The 21,298-nt window shown below is 41.2% G+C and overlaps 1 protein-coding gene across 1 annotated transcript in view; it reads left to right on the top strand.

Annotated features, from left to right (window-relative positions):
- Positions 1-21,298, top strand: part of DNAH10 (dynein axonemal heavy chain 10) — a 57,056-nt gene that overhangs the window by 35,164 nt on the left and 594 nt on the right. The window contains 27 exon segments of the mRNA XM_059827474.1: positions 359-530; positions 1,491-1,694; positions 2,494-2,574; positions 2,975-3,172; positions 3,826-3,987; positions 4,546-4,720; positions 5,612-5,793; positions 6,564-6,700; positions 7,563-7,780; positions 8,173-8,394; positions 8,992-9,139; positions 9,671-9,950; positions 10,312-10,541; positions 11,257-11,530; positions 11,966-12,070; positions 12,581-12,735; positions 13,502-13,656; positions 13,897-14,080; positions 14,933-15,133; positions 16,306-16,515; positions 16,899-16,994; positions 17,729-17,900; positions 18,372-18,503; positions 19,074-19,285; positions 19,369-19,536; positions 19,801-19,981; positions 21,064-21,209. Coding sequence (XP_059683457.1) covers positions 359-530; positions 1,491-1,694; positions 2,494-2,574; positions 2,975-3,172; positions 3,826-3,987; positions 4,546-4,720; positions 5,612-5,793; positions 6,564-6,700; positions 7,563-7,780; positions 8,173-8,394; positions 8,992-9,139; positions 9,671-9,950; positions 10,312-10,541; positions 11,257-11,530; positions 11,966-12,070; positions 12,581-12,735; positions 13,502-13,656; positions 13,897-14,080; positions 14,933-15,133; positions 16,306-16,515; positions 16,899-16,994; positions 17,729-17,900; positions 18,372-18,503; positions 19,074-19,285; positions 19,369-19,536; positions 19,801-19,981; positions 21,064-21,209 — 4,800 coding nt within the window.

Below are 21,298 nucleotides of genomic sequence, written 5' to 3'. Positions count from 1 at the left end.
ACTTATCTGTATTACAGTAGCACTCCAGTGCTGCTTGAGGAACCTTGTTGTGATTAATACTGTAATATTTCAGATAGGAAATGTTCCTCTCTCAGAGGTACTTCCAGTCTCTTACAGAGGCTTGGAAGGGAAGAACAAAAAAGGAGGATGAACACAAAGCAATTTTGAAAATGCAATCCTGCAGGGTTGTACAAATGCAATTTTTAAAAACAATGTAGTGCATAATTTTTTTGATACTTACACATTTACTGATGATAAAGGCCAAACCAAACCCCTTGATCCAGTCTAATTGAAATTCAGAGTTACCATCATGTCTTGGGTCCATCTGTGTCTTCTCAGTATATTTTTGCATCCTTAGGTATTTGAGATCATCTTGAGTCGAGGATATGGAGAAAATAATTTCCGAGAAGATTTGAAAAATTTGTACCAGAAACTGGGTATTGAGAACAAGTCAATGGTCTTCTTGTTTACAGATGGCCATATAGCAGAAGAGAGTTTCCTGGAACTCGTCAACAACATGTTAACTTCAGGTGGCACAGGCAGCCTCAATTACTCCTGATCAGTATCTACTTGTGACTCATAATCTCAAATGTACCCTTGATCCAGCTATTACTGTTTCAACCTGTGCCCTCTGCTGCTTTAGTTAGTTACACCTTTCAGTACTACCTGAAATGATCCTGGCCTTAATAATGGCTTTTTGGCATCTTCTTACAGTCATTTATATGTGTCTGGGAAGGCTATAGGGTTAATTCATGCTGATCATGATGTTGCAGGTGTCTCAGATTTCTTCCAAGACTGAGGTGTAACTTCAGCTGCATTTGGCCACAAACCCGCCTTTTGTCCCATTGGCTTTTGAACAGCATTCACCTGAAGTGCAGCAACTGCTTTTATATATATATATATATATATATGTCCTAAAATGTAGTTTAGTCTCTTTTAGTGTATGCAGCAGCTGAAAATGAGCAGCAGCTGGCACTGTGTGACCACCCTCTCTATGGAAGTTCCTAGCCAGTCTGATTTGAAAACAGATGTGTTAAATCTTATCCCTTTCCTTGGTCTAGTTTTCCCTGTTCCTGGTCTGCTTATGTCTGTCATTAGGTAACTTATGCAATATTTGCCATGTGATTGAGAGAATGAAAATGTGAACTGTTGGTTTATAGACACTAAGGAAGATTTTCTTTGCAGAGTTAAAAGCACTTTATGTTCTTGTGACATTTTCTATATGTGGCTGAAGCCCAAACAAAAATGAATTAATTATTCCTCTAAATCCCCTTGCATCATCCTAAGTACTGCCTCTCTTTTCCCTGCGGGCTAGGGGGAGGAGGAGAAGCATAGAGAGATTAATAGGTTCACTCAAAACTACCCAGAATCATTTTTGCAGAGCTAGGTTTAAAATTTGTGACTCTGGTTTCTCATCTGCCCTATCCCCAGCCATATGGTTTTCTCTTACTGGTTGTTCTCACTAGCATTCTTCTGTCCTTATGTTACAGGAATGGTGCCAGCCCTTTTTCCAGATGATGAAAAAGACACCATACTAAGTCAGATTGGAGATGAAGCTACTAAAGCGGGCGTGAACCCAGCTAAAGAAAGTGTCTGGCAATATTTTGTAAACAAATGTGCAGGCAACCTTCACGTTGTCCTGGGAATGTCCCCAGTTGGGGACGGTCTGAGAACGTGGTGCAGAAATTTCCCAGGTATCAATTGTACACACTACTTAGTCCCTTCCCTGTGAAATACAGGTTTGCAGGCAAGAGATGATCTCCAGTGGACACTCAGAGATGTCTGGCAGCTAAAGCTAAGCAGAGCAGGTTTCATGATTAAGGATTTGCAGTGCATGATTTTTTTCCAGTTAATTACCACATATCAGCGAGTATTATTGATTAGCATTTACCAGATCAGTTCATTTTCCAGCTGAACAGCTAGAAATCAATTGGTCATCCTCATTGAACTGGAAATATACAGCCTGTGTTTGCAGCCTCTCTTCTGTAGTTTACAGAAGAATGTGTGGTATTAAATCATTATGAAACTAGGACAGTAGTAAGAGAAACATTTTTGTATCCAAAGCCAAAAAAAGGGCACGGTGAGAGGGACGCCCACTGAGAGAAAAACCACCTGAGCCTGGTGGATGTTGCGCTTCAGTAGGTGGCTGAAAGGAGTCCTGCAAGACTGAAGAGACACGTGAAAGATGGGTACAGGTGGGGATCCTAACCCAGGCATTAAAATGCCTTGTTACAGCTCTTGACTGCATCCTGCAGAATGGTGCAGCCTAAAGAATAGTACAATGGGGTTAGCAGGACACGGGTGCAAAGTTGATTGTTTACTATCAAAATGGAAGTATTGACTTTGTGGTAAATATTGTTGCTAAGCAGGAGTCAAATAAGACAGATCCTGCAGATTCTTGATGCAAATAAAGTTAAGCATGGGACTGCCTGGCAGATTAGGGTCTAGTTTTACAAAGGAATTTTTCAGATAACACTATCCTTTTATTTTAAGGTCTTGTCAACAACACTGGTATTGACTGGTTCTTGCCCTGGCCACCCCAGGCCTTGTATGCAGTTGCACAATCCTTTGTCGGTATGTAAAATGTCAGTATTTTAGCTCATTAACCCTTGGGATAGCCTAAGAAATATATTCTTTACTTTGCAGTTACTATAGATTTCATAATTTGATTTCCCATTGGGCTTGTTACCCTGAGTCTAAATGGGTGATGCAAAATCCCAGTCAAAAAATGTTTTTGGATGGAAGTTTCTTACTCAAATAGATTTAAAAAATTGCCAACTCTGCAGACAATGTAGCTTGCCTACCAGGAGGCCCAGGTTCTCTTCTGACCCTGCCTTAATCTTGCTTTTTGCTCCAGAAAAGACTTTTTTTTGTGCCTGGCTTAGATGTACATAAGAAAGACAGTAATTGGCAGACTCTTAAAAAAAACCCAACAAAACCTTTGAAAATTTTTATTTCTTCTGCCCAATTTTAGGAAATTGCACACGCATTCCATCAGAGAGCTCCGTGTCAGTGATTGAGCACATGGTCATGGTGCATGAATCTGTAGGGGATTTCAGCAAGAGGTTTCTGCAGAAACTGAGACGTAGCAACCATGTCACACCGAAGAATTACCTTGATTTTATCCATACTTACTCAAAATTGCTGGAGGAGAAAAATGAGTTCATTTTAGGTAAGGCTGTGTAGATGTTTTCTACTTATTAAAAAGTGATTTAAATATTTTAAAAATAAAAAAAAATTGTGGTGAGAATCCCACACGTTGCCCACATTATGCAAAAATAATTTTATCAGTTCTATCTCAAATGCTGTTCTGGCACCTGGTTTTGACATTGGACCAATATCCTGGCCACATGTAAATGTTCAGACTCTGTCTGTCAAACGGTGGGCTCTCCTCAAATTCTTTTGTGCATGAACCTGAGCCAGAACCTCCAAAACAGACACTCCTCTGCTTGGGGAAGAGTCTGATTAGATCTAATACCAGCTCAGCCTAGCTCAAGGTTTGACCTTCTTCCTCAAGCAGCAATTCTTATTCATACTTCAGCGGTCACTGAAATATGTGAAGAGGATAAAACATGAACAGTGTAATACGGAAAGCAAGTTGTGGCAACAGGGCCAGTATGTGGCAGCTCAAGTGACATTAACACTATCTTGGGTGAGAGGCTTAGGAAAGGAAAAATCTCTTGAGTCATTTTCCTTTCATAACTGAGGTTGCCTTGCTGCAAAGTGCACCTATAAGCATATTTACTTTCTGTGAGATTGTCTGTTGCTGTGTGATAGTACACAATAAATGAATCACTAACGTTTCTCCCTTTTTTTCCTACCTAGCACAATGTAAACGGCTGGATGGGGGCTTAGTTAAACTGAAGGAAGCTAGTATACAGCTGGTTGAGCTGAACAAGAAACTTGCTGAGCAAAAGATTGTGCTAGCAGAAAAATCAGCTGCTTGTGAGGCTTTGTTACAAGAGATTTCAGCAAACACAGAAGTAGGTAGGTAGTTTACAACTACTGAAGTGTCCCACAGGCTAAGCAAGGCTCCCAGAGTCTGTGTTATGTAGGGTTGGAAGACCCTCCAAGAGCTCCAGCTGCTTCTATAGGTAACCCTCTTGTTCCGTCTGTGCTGATCTAGTGTCATGCTAGAAGAGTAGGTCCCCTGTCTTGCCCAGATTGCCATCTTTGCTATTTGGCCTACAGTACTTTACACAACTCAATGCTATGTCGCCTGCCCTTGTCTTCCCTTTCCAAGGTGTAGGGTGTAACGTGGGAAAGAGGCATTAGCAAGAAAGGGACCTTCTGATTCAGAAAATTACTATTAGAGGAAAAACAGAGGGAAGCATGGGCGGAAAAGAGATTATGTATGCTGTTGTGTTGAACACTAACAGTGTTCCTAACCTGGTGATGGAACTGTAAACATTGGCAAGCCAGCAACAAAAAGGTACTGAGTTGATGGTAATTTCTGATTTGCAGCCAAGAGCAAATCTATATTAGTATATGTTCTGTATACAAATTTGAATAATCCACTTATGGTCCTGCCTTTACAATTCCTAGCTGAGGAAAAGAAAAAACTGGCTGAAGAAAAAGCTGTGGAGATACAGGAACAGAATAAGATTATTGCTATGGAGAAGGCGGCTGCTGAGACAGCGTTGGCTGAAGTCATGCCTATATTAGAAGCTGCCAAACTGGAGCTTCAGAAGCTTGACAAGTCTGATGTTACTGAGATCAGGTGACTCATTTGGATGTACAGGAGCATAAACTCTTGGAAATTCACTGAGAGACCCTTGTTTGCAGGGTTTGAGCCTTAGCCTCACCTTTCTCACCTGCATGGTGTATGGGTGAAGGTCAGGATATCAATTGTCCGCGTGCAGAGGTCACAACAGAATCCCCTGATTTCTAGCCCAGGACTTCCCCTCAAGCCTGTTCTTCCAGTCCTTTGTTTGATGTCTTCCCTATACTTCTCTACCCTGTGTCTGATGCGCTAGAAACTGCTATGGTTTTTGCCTGAGCAGTGGCTGTCCAAACCCCTTCATTCCTCCATTTTTTATTCTGCGTGAATAGGAGCACATACCAGTTATTTTTCAGGGATGCTTTGATAGTGTGAAAATGTATTTCTCTGCTGAATTAACTTCTCCCTGTGTTTTTAGAATACATCTTTTATTTGGGGACAGATATAAAAGCACAGCCAGTCCTTGGCTTTCCCTGAAATAGCAACAGCTCTCCCTGAAATAGCAACGGCTCTCCTTTCCCTGCCACACTTGTTTAGTTTCCTTTCTCTAGTATATCTCTGGATTCTTCCTGTACTGCTTCTCCCAATGGACAGCTACTTCATTTCCCTAGGGAAGAATATCATGGCTCAGGATTTTAGGCCTTCCACTGTTGAAATCCTTTAGTATTTAATTAATCAAATTGTCTGAATACAAGAATCGGTTTTGAGCTTTTGACTAGTTAATAATTTCTTGTCTGGCCGGGATTATCTTTTTCACTTTGTGTAGGATGTCTTATGAACTAGCTCTTGTGGTATTGCAATGACTCTCTTAATGGGAAGTACCCATCTCTGGCATCATGTGCTTTGTCTCCTCTTTTTTCTCCTCCACTGTCTCCTTCATCTGTTTTCTAGATCCTTTGCAAAACCCCCTAAGCAGGTGCAGGCTGTTTTGGAATGTGTTCTTATAATGAGAGGTTACAAAGAATTAAACTGGAAGACAGCCAAAGGAATGATGTCTGAGGCAAATTTCCTGCGATCCCTGATGGAGATAGACTTTGAGGGAATTACTCAGAGCCAAGTGAAATCTGTCCGAGGTAAATTACTGATCTGTATACTTGGAATGAATGTAGGATCTTGTTAATATGATTAGCCATGTCAGCGGCAATCCTTCCAGTGTTGTTTGGGAGGGTGGGATTCACTTTGTGCAAAGGGACAGCACTGTCTGCAGTGCTGCAGATGTTGCATTGTTGGGGTGGCTGGATTTTTTACAGTTCCAAGACCTCCTGCTCTGTGTTGCATCCAGTTTATACCTTAGCTGGGGTCTGGCACGCTTCGGTTTAGAACAGGCTAGAAACAAGCAAGACAGCTGGGCAGGCCTGCTGTCTGCTTTTAGCCACTTAGAAAGTAGCATTATGACCTCATCCATGTGGTGAAAATTAAAATGTGACATACACAGAGTGGAAAGAAGATAAGGTATATCTAAAGCTTATGGGCCAAACTTTGCACATGATCCCAAGGGTGTAATCCGGAGTAGTTCCTTTAAGAGGGGAATTTAGCCCTTTGAACAAAATTGCATCAGACTGCTGCAGAGAAAACAAACCGTGATCCTGAGATGTGCTCAACAACTCCTGAATGCGCTCCCTTCTTGGAGAAAGAACTTGATAAATCACTAGCAATACTGTGCTTGTATTTTTACAGCCCAGTAGCTTGATCTTAAAGTCAGAGTCTCTTTAATATTCTGACAGATGTTTCATATTGTCTATCACAGCATTGCTCGATATTGCTGATAGGAAAAGCTATTTCTCTGAGGATTTTTGCACTGTAATTCAACTCACTTGCAATATTTTTCTGTTTGCCCGTTTAGCTCTGTTAAAGAATCTTAACACTACCTTCAATGAAATGGAACTTGTTAGCAGAGCAGGACTGGGAATGTTAAAGTTTGTTGAAGCAGTGATGAGCTACTGTGATGTAGCTAAAGAAGTCAAGCCAAAGAGAGAAAAGGTAAAGTGTGTGGATTCAGACTCACAGGAGGATGAAGCATGATCCTGATGAGAAAAATAATACTTGGCAATTTCATAGACTGCCCATTTCTCCTCTTTGAAGTGCTTAAAAAGAGGTATTTTAGGAAAGCTATTGCAGTAGGAGTGAGGCAGGTACTCAGTTATAAACTGCTGTGTTTGTTGTGTCATGATGCTGGGATGTGGGTTCCCATCCACACCAGTGCTTGAAGGAGAAGGGAGGAACATGTTCAGTTGGAATTTTGTAATCTAACATGGTAAGAAAAATACACTTTATAGCTGTCTACTGAAGAGACTTGAAAAAACATGGCATTTGTAGTATAACCTTAAGCACAGACCTTTTGATTAACTTTTTTTAAAAATGACTGGAAAGTTAGCTGTATTGCCAAAGGAAATCTAAATTCCAACAGATGATGCTGGGAAAATTTCTTCAAGAAAAGGTTATTATATACAGCTGACTACTGAGAAAGTATATTCATTAGATGATGAGTCTGACTATTTTTGAGGTCTTAATATTGTAATTAAGCAGACAAACCTCCCCTTTCGTCACGGGATGACAGTCGTGCTGACCTCCAATGTCAGCAGGACTGCTCACATGCCTTAATATACCTTGCGGGTACAAAACTCTAGGATATTTATCTGCTTTGGAACTGCAGTATCAGACCATGATGTATACGTTTGGGATGGGGAGAGGTGGGTGAGAAACAGCGCCAGTTATTTTGGCTTACACTGTTTATTACCAGGACACTTTGAAATACATGAAATAGCCAAAAGAAATCTGAGAACTTAAGACTTCTCTCCAAAGCCCTTCTTTCCTCTTATGTTTCCTTCATAATGTAATGTAGGTGGCTAGGCTAGAACGGAACTATTACTCAAGTAAGCGGGAACTGGAAAAGATAAAGGCAGAGTTGGCTACCATTCAGGATGAGCTTAAAGCTTTGGGGAACAAATATCAAGAGGCAATAAAAGAAAAGCAAGAGTTACAAGAAGCAGCAGAGATTATGCAGAGAAGATTAGAAGCTGCTGACAAGCTCATCTTTGGCTTGAGATCTGAGAACAAGAGGTAAGTCTAGATTCAAAGAGGGACATTTTTGTCGTTAGAAGGTCATGTGCCAGGGATAAAATCTATCAAACTGAGACATTTTTGGAAACCTTACTTCCTGTGATGTTTGTTTCTGAGAAGAGCTAATATCTGTCCTAAGCTAATATCCATTAGCTCTTGAAAAATAGTAACAAAAATTTTGAATGCAGAAGAAAAAGGTGAACTCAGATTAAAAGGAAGAAGGTTCAGATCAACTCAATGTCTGTGGCCATCACAACAGTGAGAGAACAACTGATTGTAAATTTGGGGGTCTGTCTCAACCTACATCTAAAGTAGCAACAGCTGGAAATTCTGCACATAAACCCCATCTCCCTGGTACAGACTGACCCAGGATTCCCTTATAATTCTATCAGGTGGACAAAGGAATTAGAGGACTATGAAATACGAAAGGTGAAGTTGCTTGGAGACTGTCTACTCTGTGCTGCCTTTCTGAGCTATGAAGGAGCATTCAACTGGGAGTTTCGTAATGAAATGATCTATCAAGTGTGGCAAGAAGATATCCGCTCACGAGAGATTCCTCTCAGTCAACCATTTAGGTTAGAAAGCCTCCTGACTAATGAGGTGGAGGTTAGCAGGTATGTCCAGCCAAGAAACCCAGTGACTACTGAATGTGAAATTGTGAAGTGAGAGTCTGCATCTGAACGTGTAGCATAGAATTGGCATTGTGGGTGGAGGTGCTCAGCCATAATAGAGAGAGCCCATTTTACTTTTATGTCTCAAAGATGGTAAAAAGACAATTTTTTTTTTCTTCTGGTTAACAAACGCTTTTTTGTTGTAACAAACCATTGTATTTTACACTCCAGGGACATTCACTGAACCTAGACACATATAATACCTTTTTAAGAGAATTTTCACGAAGTTGTCTATAATATGTGTTCAACCCAAAGCCTGAATTTGGAGTTAAACTCATGCCCAGGTAGCCCATATTTCAACTACTGCAGGATTACTCACCAAATGCAACAGTCAGTGTTTTGAGTAGCGTAGTTAAAAATGACTCAGTCAATGAGTCAGTCTGAGTTCTGACACTATTCTCACAATCACATACACTATATGTTTCCTTCTGTATCTAATAGTGTGCTCAGTGAATTGCATAATTTTACTGACAAATGAAATGTGCTGCTCTCCCATTAATTTTTTGTCCTAGCCTGGTCTTTGATCCATTCCGTTCCCAGGTGGGTTTCCCAAGGATTGCCTCCAGATGAGCTCTCTATCCAGAATGGCATCCTGACAACATACGCAAGCCGCTTCCCACTCTGTATTGACCCACAACAACAGGCATTACATTGGATTAAGAAGAAAGAAGAAAAAAATAACCTGAGGGTAAAGATAAATGATCATTTTACCTCTTTACTGGTTCTTTTAAAAGCTGCGTAAATATCTGTTGCCTTGAATGGGGAACCAATTATATACTGAGAAATGTGTTGACTACTGTGTTTCTAAAATAGATAGTGAATATCACTGTTCACATGACCTTCAATTCTTTGGGACGGATGGTTTGTTTGGGATCTTGGCCAGCCTTAGTACATGCAGAAATAGTATAACCAAAATTCTGGTGCAGCTTGTGTTTTATCTCAGCTCCAGGATGGAGTTTCATGTAGGACAATAACACAGTCAGAGGTGCAGTTGGAACTTTGCAGAATAGTTGTCCAAATGGAAATTATTCTCAACTGATCAGAAAAAAATAAGCACCTTTACTGTTTTGTACCAGTGCAGTTTATATCATCTGTAAGAGGAAAGAGAAAAAGCAACAAAGAGCGAACTTCATTAGTGCTGGCAACTATTGTAAAATAGTAATGTTCAGCAAATTTAATATCAGTTCTCTTGTCATATCTTCCCATTTTTCTCTTGCAGATGGCTTCCTTTAATGACCCAGATTTCCTTAAACAACTAGAACTGGCCATAAAGCATGGAAGCCCTTTCTTGTTGCATGGTGTCGATGAATACGTTGATCCTGTGATGGACAATGTCTTAGAGAAGAATATCAAAGTTGCACAGGGGCGAACATTCATTGTTCTGGGTGACAAAGAGGTTGACTATGACAGTAATTTTAGATTGTACCTGAACACCAAATTATCGAACCCAAAGTATTCTCCCTCTGTGTTTGGCAAAGCTATGGTTATCAATTATACAGGTAAGAAAAAGTACGTATTTAGTAACAAAGTAGTGATTACTCTGTAGTGCAAGTTTAGGGCCTGGGTGTTTGAAACAGCAATGAAACTCTAAAAAATTCATAGTCTCCCTTATACTTAGCATCTGATTTAATAGAAACTTCTTCTCACTTCCCTCTTTTAATCTGAAACTGAGCTAAATATCTCTTCTTGCATCTGTCAGGTTAGGGTGCTTTGGTAGAATTTAGATACAGAGTTACTAACCAAGTCACTCTGTTGCATCGCTGTAGTTTTATGAGATGATCGAGATGAAATAAGTTGTATAAAAGCTCTCCTTCTGTTTAAAAAAAGACTGTGTGCTGTGTACATGTGTTGTATCTGTAGTTACACTAAAGGGCCTAGAAGATCAGTTGCTCAGCGTCATTACGGGTTTTGAAAGAAGGGAATTGGAAGAACAGAGAGAACATCTCATCCAGGAGACAAGTGACAACAAAAACTTGCTGAAAGATCTGGAAGACTCTCTCCTTCGGGAACTGACATCTTCCACAGGAAACATGTTGGACAACTTGGACTTGGTGCAAACCCTGGAAGAGACAAAATCCAAAGCTACTGAGGTACCGGCTCTGGGCTTTTCGGAAGGATATCTGCTAATAGAACATCGTCTTTCCTTTTTCATTGTGCTTCATCTTTCACCCTTGAAGCTAGGAATTAGTTTGAAAGGAAATGGAGAGTTTTCTCATGAGTATGTTGCATCTTTCAGTATTGGGCAGTATTTTATTGCATCAGAGAACCAAATCCTATCTTCAGGAAGGTCCTTATCAGGACCAAAGTAATGGCTGTTTACAGTTCTAAAGCAAAGAGCGTATGATGTATTTCTTTCAGCTCTGAAACAACCTTTGTCTTGTATTGCATCAGATCTGAAATGAAAAATTAAGATATTTGTTACTCAGAGAGGATGTAGAATCTCCATCCTTGGAGATTTTCAGGCTGTAGTTGGGAAAAGCCACAGCTGACTTGATCTAGTGCTGGTCATAGTCCAGCTTTGGGCAGAAAGTTGAACTAAAGATCCTCAGAGGGCCTTTCCCACACTGTTTCCATGATTCTGTGTAAATCTTTACCTTTACTTTTCAGAAATATACAGGGTGGGAATAATTTTATCTAACTTCTGATTTTTACAATTCCTACTACTTCTTTAGGGTTACCTGCCCAGGTACCCTACATAGTCCACATAAAAAGGCATGCGCTGAATAGCTCTGCTTATTGTGATACAATATACATACTATGGATCAGCACAGTAATTATGTGTGTATAAAATAAATGTATGGCTAGGTGATTGAAAAACTGAATCTGGCTGAGACGACAGCGGTGGATATTGATCGTCTTCGTGACGGCTACAGACCAGCTGCCAGGAGGGGAGCCATTTTATTCTCCGTTTTGTCTGAAATGGCACTTGTCAACATCATGTATCAGTACTCACTGGTCTCCTTCTTAGAGGTTTTTGGACTCTCTCTTCGGAAATCCATGCCCAGTCCTATTCTTCTGAAGAGGTTAAAAAACATCATGGATACACTGACTTTCAACACCTATAACTATGGCTGCACAGGTTAGTGTGATTTAGTGATGGGCTGATACTGTGTTGTGCAAATGCTTGATAAAAGCCATGCCTTCAGCTGGTTTACATCAAAGAGGCAAGTTACCAAACAGCAAATTCACTAATGTTCAGTTCTCAGCATTGGTCCCGGTTTACACTTTACTCTCTGCTATTTCTGTTTGAAGAAACTATGCATATTACCACTGTAACTTTTAAAGAAATGCTTTTCTTAATACAGTTACAAATGGTAAATCACAGCTATGGATCTCACATCCCTGGATGTAGCTCACAGATGCTGTTTTGACTCTGTAAGCCTGATCCAAAGCCCCATCTTTGATCACCCTGATCTTTGTGGGGTGACCAGATGCAGGATGTGGGTTTAAAGATTGCTGCAGTTCCACAAGTTTTAGCAGCTGATTTTTGAAAATGTTGTCCTTCCTAATGTAGGCTTGTTTGAGAAGCACAAGTTACTCTTCTCCTTTAATATGACTGTCAGGATAGAACAAGCTGATGGCAGAGTTCCACAGGAAGAATTTGAGTTCTTTTTGAAAGGTAAAGTGAATTTTTATATATAAATATATAGCTATATGTAGCAATAGCTAAAAGATCTTCCAAAGATAGATTTTGACTAGATATGATTTGCTGTAAGAGCTAGCACCTAGAGAAACCACTGAAGATAGCTGAACTGTGTTGGTTTACACAAATTGTGGATTCTGCTATTTCTATTTTTCTCACTTTGTTAAACAGCAAAGAGGCTAATCTTTCTCTGCAGGTGTTGACAAATCTCACATTAGCTAATTGTTAGGATGTTACCTGAGAAAATAATCTTTAGTTATTCTCCGACTATGTATAAATAATTTTAGAAATGTTTGCAACGATAAAACTCTGGCTTTTGCAAGCACTGGTAAAATGCCACCTTTTCTTCAGCAGACCAGTTTAATCTTACCATGCTTCCGAAAACAAATTTCCAATTGGTTCTTCTGTGCAGTGGGACTGTATGTGTGGTCATGTATTGGCAAATTTATGACACAGACATTCACTCTGGTTTCTGAATGTGACTAGGCAATATTTCCCTGGAGAAGAGTGCACGAAAGAAACCGTATGCTTGGCTTCCAGATCAAGGCTGGGAAGACCTAATTCGCTTGTCTGAACTATTTCCTGAGAAATTTGAATCTCTTCCAGATGATGTGGAAAAAAATCCAGATGTATGGAAAAATGTACGTGCTTTTCTGCAATCCTGTTCTCTCTCCTTGTTTTTCTTCTGGTATTAAATGTTCAAGTATGATGCAATGTGCCATAGCACTCGGCAGGAGGCATGTCACCACTGGCTTTTTCTGTCAAGGCCTTGCTTTTCTTCTTGACCTCAGTTAGTGATTGGCTTATTTCCAGAAGAATTAGGGCTCTTATTATTTAAAAAACAAACCAAAAAAATCTTCCCTGGTATACTGTAGATTTTTTATTTTCCAGTCAAATGCCTTAGATGAGTTATTTGCCCTGTTGAAGTCAGTGGAATTTTTGCTGTTGATTTCAACAGTCAACATTTCACTGTTATTTTTGTACTGCTAAATTGTACTTTGATCTTCTTGTGGCAGTGAGCTCTATAGGCTAGTTACAAACACAGACTTTCCTTTGTTCTGCCATTAGTTTCATTCCATGTCTTCTTGCTTTGTAAGAAGTCTTTCTGTAAGCAATCTGTTAATACTTTTTGCTCGAGATGCTATTTTCTGTATCTTCAGAGAATTACTTGACATAAAATGAAAGTACAAATGTGTTTCTGGACTTGAATACTTTATACTCAAAAAGTTGAATTTTTTACATTCACTTAATCTTTTAATATTTCTTTGCAGCTGATTGACTTTATTCTTTGTTGTCCTTGTGTCTCTTGGCCCCTCGTTAATCAAACTGCTTTTGTCTGCTTTCCTAGTAATTTCACTGATAAAGCCATTTGATCCATTTGCATTGTCTCCCATCTTTTCTTGCCAGTGGTATGATACAGATGGTCTGGAGCAGATTCCATTCCCCATGCAGTACCAAAACAATCTCACGAACTTTCAGAAGCTCCTACTTTTACGGTGTTTCCGGGTGGACCGACTATATCGGGCAGTAACGGACTATGTTACTCTGACAATGAGTGAGAAGTAAGTCACTCTCTTCTTTCAAGTACAAATCACATCATTCAGGCATTTCACACAGAACTGGAGTTGTAATCAACTGTGTAAGTGACTGTAATTTGGCTAAACAATAGACTGTGATTTGTCTCTGTATCATTTCCATGTGTAGTCTGCAATGAGCTTTGGCGTTTGTGTAAAAGTCGTCTTTTATACAAGATGGCTGCTCTTGCACAAATTAGCAGTTTATTGTGCTTCTTTTCCTACCAGGTATGTGCAACCCCCTGTGATCAGCTTTGAAGCTATCTTTGAGCAGAGCAGTCCTTACTCACCGGTTGTTTTTATCTTAAGTCCTGGCTCTGATCCTGTCAGTGACCTCAGGAAACTGGCTGAGAGGACAGGCTTTGGAGGGGACAGACTCAAATTCCTAGCCATGGGACAAGGCCAAGAAAAGGTAACTGTGGTGGGAGGGTAGGGACTAGGGAGTACTGTGTGCAGAAAGTTAGTGTGTGAATTGCAAATCGTGCTCCTAATGTTGTTGGCCTGTCCAAATTTCCTTTCCAAAGGCCTGCTCCACTTAAAATGGAGTTACTTTGTGGTTCAGACGTAGCACACAATTTGCCAGCCTGGGAATAATGCTTTCCTGTAATGTGAAAGGGGGCATTTGGCTGATTGGCTGATGTTACGGTTTGGGTAAGGGTAGATTCCAAATGATACTGTCGTCTGTTAAAAAACAGTTTTACTATAAAGATGTTACTCTGCAGCCTTTCAAAGGTTCATCGGTGACCCTGTGTCTCTGTGTGTGGAAGTGAGTTGATTGGAAGTCACAGCGTTTGTTACCAAAAAGATATCCTGCTGCTCTTTCTGCCTTTCCTGTAGCTTTCCTTTTTGTTATGGACACTAAGGCAGGGATGTCCAAAGCTTAGCAGCTGACTGAATTTGCTGTGAATTCAGTCAGTGGGAGAACTCCTGTTAGATTCATTTAGACCTGAGCCATTTAGGCTCTGATCTTCACCCTCTTCTGGGCCATGCGTGCTCCTTTACTGTTTTGAAATGCTTCAATGCTCTGCATGACTTTTAATTTCAAAAGGAATTAATGAAATAAAAAAAGCATCTCAGAGCAACTTCTGGTGTTATTGGAAAAGGTCTGTTCTCAGCAAGGAGCATTCTGGTAAGTGTACTAAAACTAACTAAAAGGCTGAGTGTGCTTGCTAGCAGGAGGAAATCCATTGCATTAACCCCTCAGAGTCAGTTTGCTTACAGGATAAAGGGAGAGTTACTCACAGACAGTTCTTTCCCTCTCAAGATTGCTTTGCAGATGCTGGAGAATGCAGTGGTTTGTGGAGAGTGGCTAATGTTGCAGAACTGTCACCTTTTGGTGAAGTGGCTTATCAATCTGGAAAAGGCCCTGGAGAAAATTACAAAGCCTCACCCAGACTTTCGCCTCTGGCTGACTACTGACCCGACCAAGGGCTTCCCAGTTGGAATACTGCAGAAGTCCTTAAAGGTACTGTGCAGTGGGGAAACCCCAGACAGGAGGGCATGTCCTGCCGCTCTTATTCAGCAAAACAGACTGGCTTTGGGAGGAGCGTGACCTGAATGCCGTGCGTTGACTTGGGCTGTATGTACCAGCTTTTTGCCTTTATAAGCCAAATCGTTTTTTCATCATCCTGTTTATTTTATGGTGATTTTCCCTGAAAGCTGTTCAGCAGTTTTTTTCTGAAGCAGTTATTTCAGAGAAGATGTTTGTGAGTAAACCTGGAAATGTGACAAATGCTCTTTAGACTCAAATGCCGCCGCAAGTGAGGAATATCCGGAGAGACAGAAATAGTCCTGTCAGTCCTGATGCTGAAGTGCAGAACTGAGGTCTCTGTCTAGCCTGGCAATAGTGCCAGTGGAGCAGACGTTGTAATAGGATAATGGTTTCCAGCTGCTACTTCAGGCTGCAGCATTTATCACAAGCAAGCTGAGCTGATTATTTTGAAGGCACAAGCCATGATGCTGTCCTAACGTTCTTTTCTATGGCTGCTTTGCTTCTGTTGTGATGAACCAGTCCTGTAAACATAATCATTTTATTTCACAGATTTGAAAGCAGTGGCATGACAGATCCACCCAATATGAGCTCCAGCGTATCAGTGACAGCTCTGGAGTATCCACCTCCGGCAGTGCTTAGTGCTGCATTGGGGAGAAGTGAGCATGAGTGTATCTTTAAAGGACTGCACATATGCACTGTCTAGGTCTAGCCATGAGCAGTGGGAACACAGGTTTTATAGCTGCCAGGAAGCTGGCTCTGCCTCAGTCTGATCATCAGCAAAGCCATATTAAAGCCTGTTAAGCCATCTCACTGTGGTGATATGTAGGACACACCAAAATATGTAAAGTACTGGTAACACTTCAGTAAATTAGATCTGCAAGTATGATAAATATTAATGTCTTTCCAATAACATGACTATTTCTAAAATAATATCAAGTTTCTCTTTACCGATGTGTGTTTACCTTGATGAACTTAAAAGGTCTGTTTCATGTCTTAAGAAAAAATGCCATATTGATATGAATTTGGAAAGCTGTTCAAAATTTTCAAGCTTGCCTTATATAGCTTACTTAGAGAGCGTGATATATTTATAGCTTATTTTCCTGAGGCTGTCCAGTAATTGATGGCTTCCCTGATTATTTTGATAGGTTGTGACAGAACCACCTAATGGTCTGAAACTGAATATGAGAGCCACCTACTTCAAAATTCCCCAAGAAGCCTTAGAGCAGTGCCCACATCCTGCCTTTAAATCCTTAGTCTATGTCTTGGCATTTTTCCATGCTGTGGTTCAGGAGAGAAGGAAGTTTGGGAAGGTTGGCTGGAACGTACCATATGATTTTAATGAATCTGATTTCCAGGTAAGAAAATAATTACAACGGCTTTTATATTCTTGAGTTGCTCAGATTACTTTCGAAAACATATACTCTATCCAGCTTTAATCCTTTCTCACAATAAGATTTTGCTTCATTTTTTTTTCTGCTGCTGTGGAGTCATGTAGACTCTCGATCTCCTATGATGTCAATTTTGGTCACTAAAAATTAATCAGATTCCCAGTCCTTCATGTTTATATTGCCTCTCTCATAGGTTTCTTTTCTTAAGAGGATTTATACTTAACTTTTTAATTATTTGAGAAAGAGATAATTGTTAGTTTTCAAACAAGGACTACGTTAAATAAAATCTATAGATATGTATTGCTGATTTATGAATCTGCTTATCTCATATGTTCCAACAACTTCATTAGGTCTGCATGGAAATTCTTAACACATACTTGACAAAAGCTTTCCAACAAAATGATGATAAAATCCCCTGGAGCAGCCTCAAATATCTTATTGGTGAGGTGAGTGCCTACAATGACACTAAGGAACACTTGATGGTAAAAGAATCCAGATAAACGAAGCTTCCTTTCTGCATGGGCTGTATCATCAAGAAAAGCTGGCTGAGAATCTCTCCTGGGCAGTCTTGAAACTCCTCTGTAGCCCTGAGCAAGTCACTGAATCTCATTGTCTCAATGAAATAGGGCCATTGTGTGTAACTGCACAACAGGGGAGTTACGGTGCTTAATTAATTTTGAGTGAGAGCGCCCTTGGGATCCTCTGATGAGCACAACTTTACAGTATTACTAGTACAGTGGAGTGTTACTGATGGGAGAGCTGCACAGGCATTTCTACAGCTCTTCCAGTGTTATATGTGATATGTTCTGTGTAGTAGCCGGACAGTTCAATGTAGCTGCTGTGACATGGAATCCTACGGGAAGCTCTTATTTTGCAGCACTTAATCACAGCTGAGCATGAGCTGGTACCTAAGGAAGGTACCATTGCACATAAATCACCGAGGCTGGTTGTCAGGGGTGCCCAGAGCAGCTATCTCCAGACTAAGTCCTAATACTTCCTGCTTTTTCCCCCTTGAGAGGGGGCTAGAGAAGGTGCACCTGGTATCCCTCAAGGGAGACAGTGTTATACCATGCAGCCACTGCAAAAGCAAAGAGTGTTTTGGATCTTTCAGTGATTTTTTTTTAACTGTATTTGCTGCCCCAAAAGCCAATGTTGTAATATTGATGTAACTGATTTCTAGGTCATGTACGGTGGGCGCGCAATTGATAGCTTTGATCGTCGCATTCTGACCGTCTATATGGATGAGTACCTTGGTGATTTCATATTTGACACATTCCAAGCATTTCATTTTTATAAAAATGACAAGGTTGATTATAAAATTCCACAAGGGACTGTAAAAGATGACTTTGTTGGTAAGAAATGCTTTTCCTGCCACATAAGTTAGCATTAAAAAAAAAAAGTCTGCTTACAGTATACATTCTCTCCGTATGTCCAGTTGAAAGGAACTTCAGGCATTGCATGTGTGTGTATGGCAATGTTATAATCCTCTGATGATACTGTTCTTGCTTTGTGTGAGCAGCCCTTTGTAATGTCAGCTTACCAGCCAGCTCCTCATTTCTTTTTTAAAAAAAAAAAAAATCCCCAGGTAAACAGCGTGTTAATTTTGTGATTACGGAGTGATACATTTCCGTGGGGGGTGGGGGTGTGTGTATTTCATGCTTAAAAATGTTCAGTCGATCCTTGCAGAGTTTCAACACCAGCTATAGCATTTGATTTTTTCAAGCAAAGCAGTAACAAAAATTGCTCTGCAGTATTCTTTTTTGCCTGGTAGCTGGGCAGGTTTAATATATCGCATCTTTAGAGAGTGTGTTTTTGTATTGCAGAGGCAATAGAATCTCTGCCACTTGCCGATACCCCAGAGGTACTTGGTCTTCATGCAAATGCTGAGATTGGCTATTATACACAAGCAGTTCGCGATATATGGTCGCATCTTCTTGAGCTGCAGCCTCAAACAGGTATCTTCGCCATCACTTTGAAGTGTGTTTGTAAATAAGAAATAAGGAGGTGGCGAGCTGCTGGCCATGGGGTTGTGATACCAGCCATGCCATGGCGTGCCTGGGTCCTGGCACAGACACTGCAGCCCGTCGCACTGCCTGCGCCCTGCCTGGGGAGGTGCGGGTACCAGGGAGGGATCCACAGCCTGGCATGGGGAGGAGGGTTTCGGCAGCAGCACAGGTCAGGGTCTGCTAGCCCGCCCCGGACTGGGGGCACGGCAGGACATGGTGATGACCTGGGGGAGCAGAGGCAGCGGAACAGCCGGGACTGGGAGGGGACTGGGAGGTGCGTGAAGCAGCGGAACTGCTGGGCCCTGCCAGCAGCATGGCAGCAGTTCAGCATGTGCCCAGAGGCAGGGTTTCAGGCAGGCAGGGTGCCTTCAGGGAGCCTTCTGGTGCAAATGTCGGTGCTGCAGAGGGTGGGGACTTTGATGCCAAAAGGTGAGTCAGCTCTGAAAGTTCTCTTAGAGGATTAATAATAGAAGGGGTAACCTATGCAGATTTAGTCTCACCAAACCCTTTTTGTTTCAGGTGAAACTGGTACAGGAATTAGTCGAGATGAATATATTACAAATGTTGCTAAGGATATAGAAAACAAAATACCTCAAGTATTCGATCTGGACCAGATACGGAAAGGTTTTGGACCAGAGATATCCCCTACAACTGTGGTGCTGTTGCAGGAACTGGGACGTTTTAATAAGCTGATAATTCGAATGGCAAAGTCACTGGCTGAACTGCAACGCGTAAGTAAGAACACAGCTACCAGAGGAAATAAGTCAGGTTTACCTACCCCAGGCTGGCACTCAGACTCTCACCGTCTTTCCAGGCCTTGGCTGGGGAAGTTGGAATGAGCAGTGAACTGGATGATGTGGCTCGGGCTCTCTTTAATGGACAGATTCCTGGAATGTGGCGGCGGCTAGCCCCCGATACACTCAAAACACTTGGAAACTGGGTTATTTTCTTTGGAGCTCGGTATAACCAGTACACCAGCTGGGTGAGTGCCTCCAGAAAGCTTCTTGTTTTGTTAATCTGCATGGTATGCTATGCAAATTGGTGCAGAAGTCGGTGATCACACACTGCTTTCGGTAAGTTACTTGAACTAATGCCAATCACCACCTCGAACGATAATGAATCGTTGCACGACTATAGATGCAAGACAGACTAGCCACTGGCTAGTCTGTAAGAGCCTTGGCCTCTGGGCCGAGTAGCAGGTGTGGTGGGAGAACCAGGTGCTGCAGCTTGTCTTCGGTGATTGCAGGTTAAGGAGCATGAACCAAAAGTGATGTGGCTCTCAGGCCTGCACGTTCCCCAGTCTTACCTGACAGCTCTTGTTCAAGCCACCTGCAGGAAGAACAAGTGGCCCCTGGATCACTCCACCCTCTACACAGAAGTAACCACATACAGGACTGCAGAAGACATCACTGAAGGGTCTACGCAAGGTAGGTGTTTTTACGATTAGTTGGCAAAAATAATAAATAAAGTAGTTAATTGGTGAGAGAGAGAAATTGCCTGGCATACTGAGTAAATTACTTAGATTATGCCTCTGCAGACAATACCCTTGGTTATGCATTTCACAGTCCACAGGGTTTCAAGCTGGGAAGGAGCTGGGTTCTGGTTTCTGCTGTCCTGCTGAGCTCCTGTGAACACAAAGTACGATCTTCTTTCTCCAGCTCCTTTCACCCACATGCGTGTGTTTGAAGTTACACCTTGCCCTTGCACGCACGCTCTCTCTCTCTCCTTTTTTCTTAATAGCTAGAACATTACCAGTCCTAGCAGGTTTATAAAGACCTATTTATTTACAGCACAAATAATATCTATCTTGAAATATATTTAAACAAAAAGTAAATATATCTACACAATAAATCATACATAGTTGTATCTTTATGAAATTTCTATGACTAGCAATGCTTTAATTACTAAATATAACAAATGCTGGGTAAAAGGGACACTTAGCAACTCTTTTGAGTTCTAGACCTGACTGGGAACAGAGGAGAAAAAAGAAAAATCTGATTGTTTTTGCTAAATCTAACTTTCAGTTAAAAATAAAAGTCGCCTCAAGGGCTTACCTAGACTATTCTTTACTACCATTGCATCAAAATGCTTGGTATTTGTACCAAACAACCCTTCCCTTTTGTCAGAATGATCTAACAAGCAGTCCCACAGGAGTCGCAAAGCTCTCTTAGAACTTGGCTATTACTTGGGCAAGTAATGGGAGGACGGCACCCGCTGTGGGGAAGAGACCTGCAAGCAAATCAATATTTACTCCTAATAATGTCTATCATATGTAGTGCAACTGAGACAATTTTAATTTCAAAAAAACTTTTTAAACATGGTAGGTCACAGTTGTATTATAAAAACAAACACCACAGAAAAACACACCTCTGTATCTGCAGTTTGAAATGTAGCGAGTTTTGTCATGACTGTAAGTGCCAAGGACAGCTATTGCTGGAACAACAGCTGTCTTAAACTGATTTTTCGGTAGCTCTGTTTACATGATATGTTGCATTTTCTGCCTGTACAGGCTGCTTTGTTTCGGGTCTGTTTCTGGAAGGAGCAGATTGGGACACAGAGCACAGCTGCCTCACCAGAAGCAAGCCCGGAGTCCTGGTGGTGGAGTTACCCGTTCTGAAGATCATCCCCATTGTAGCACACAGGCTCAAACTCCAGGTACTGCTCCTTTGGGGCCAGAAAGGTGGATTAGCTTATTAACTTCCTTCTGTTTTCACACCTCAGTAGCTGTTGGGGCCAGAAAGGTG

This window comes from Gavia stellata, chromosome 21, assembly GCF_030936135.1.
Source record: "Gavia stellata isolate bGavSte3 chromosome 21, bGavSte3.hap2, whole genome shotgun sequence".
NCBI classification, from domain to species: Eukaryota; Metazoa; Chordata; class Aves; order Gaviiformes; family Gaviidae; genus Gavia; species Gavia stellata.
This window is presented reverse-complemented; position numbering and strand designations above follow the sequence as displayed.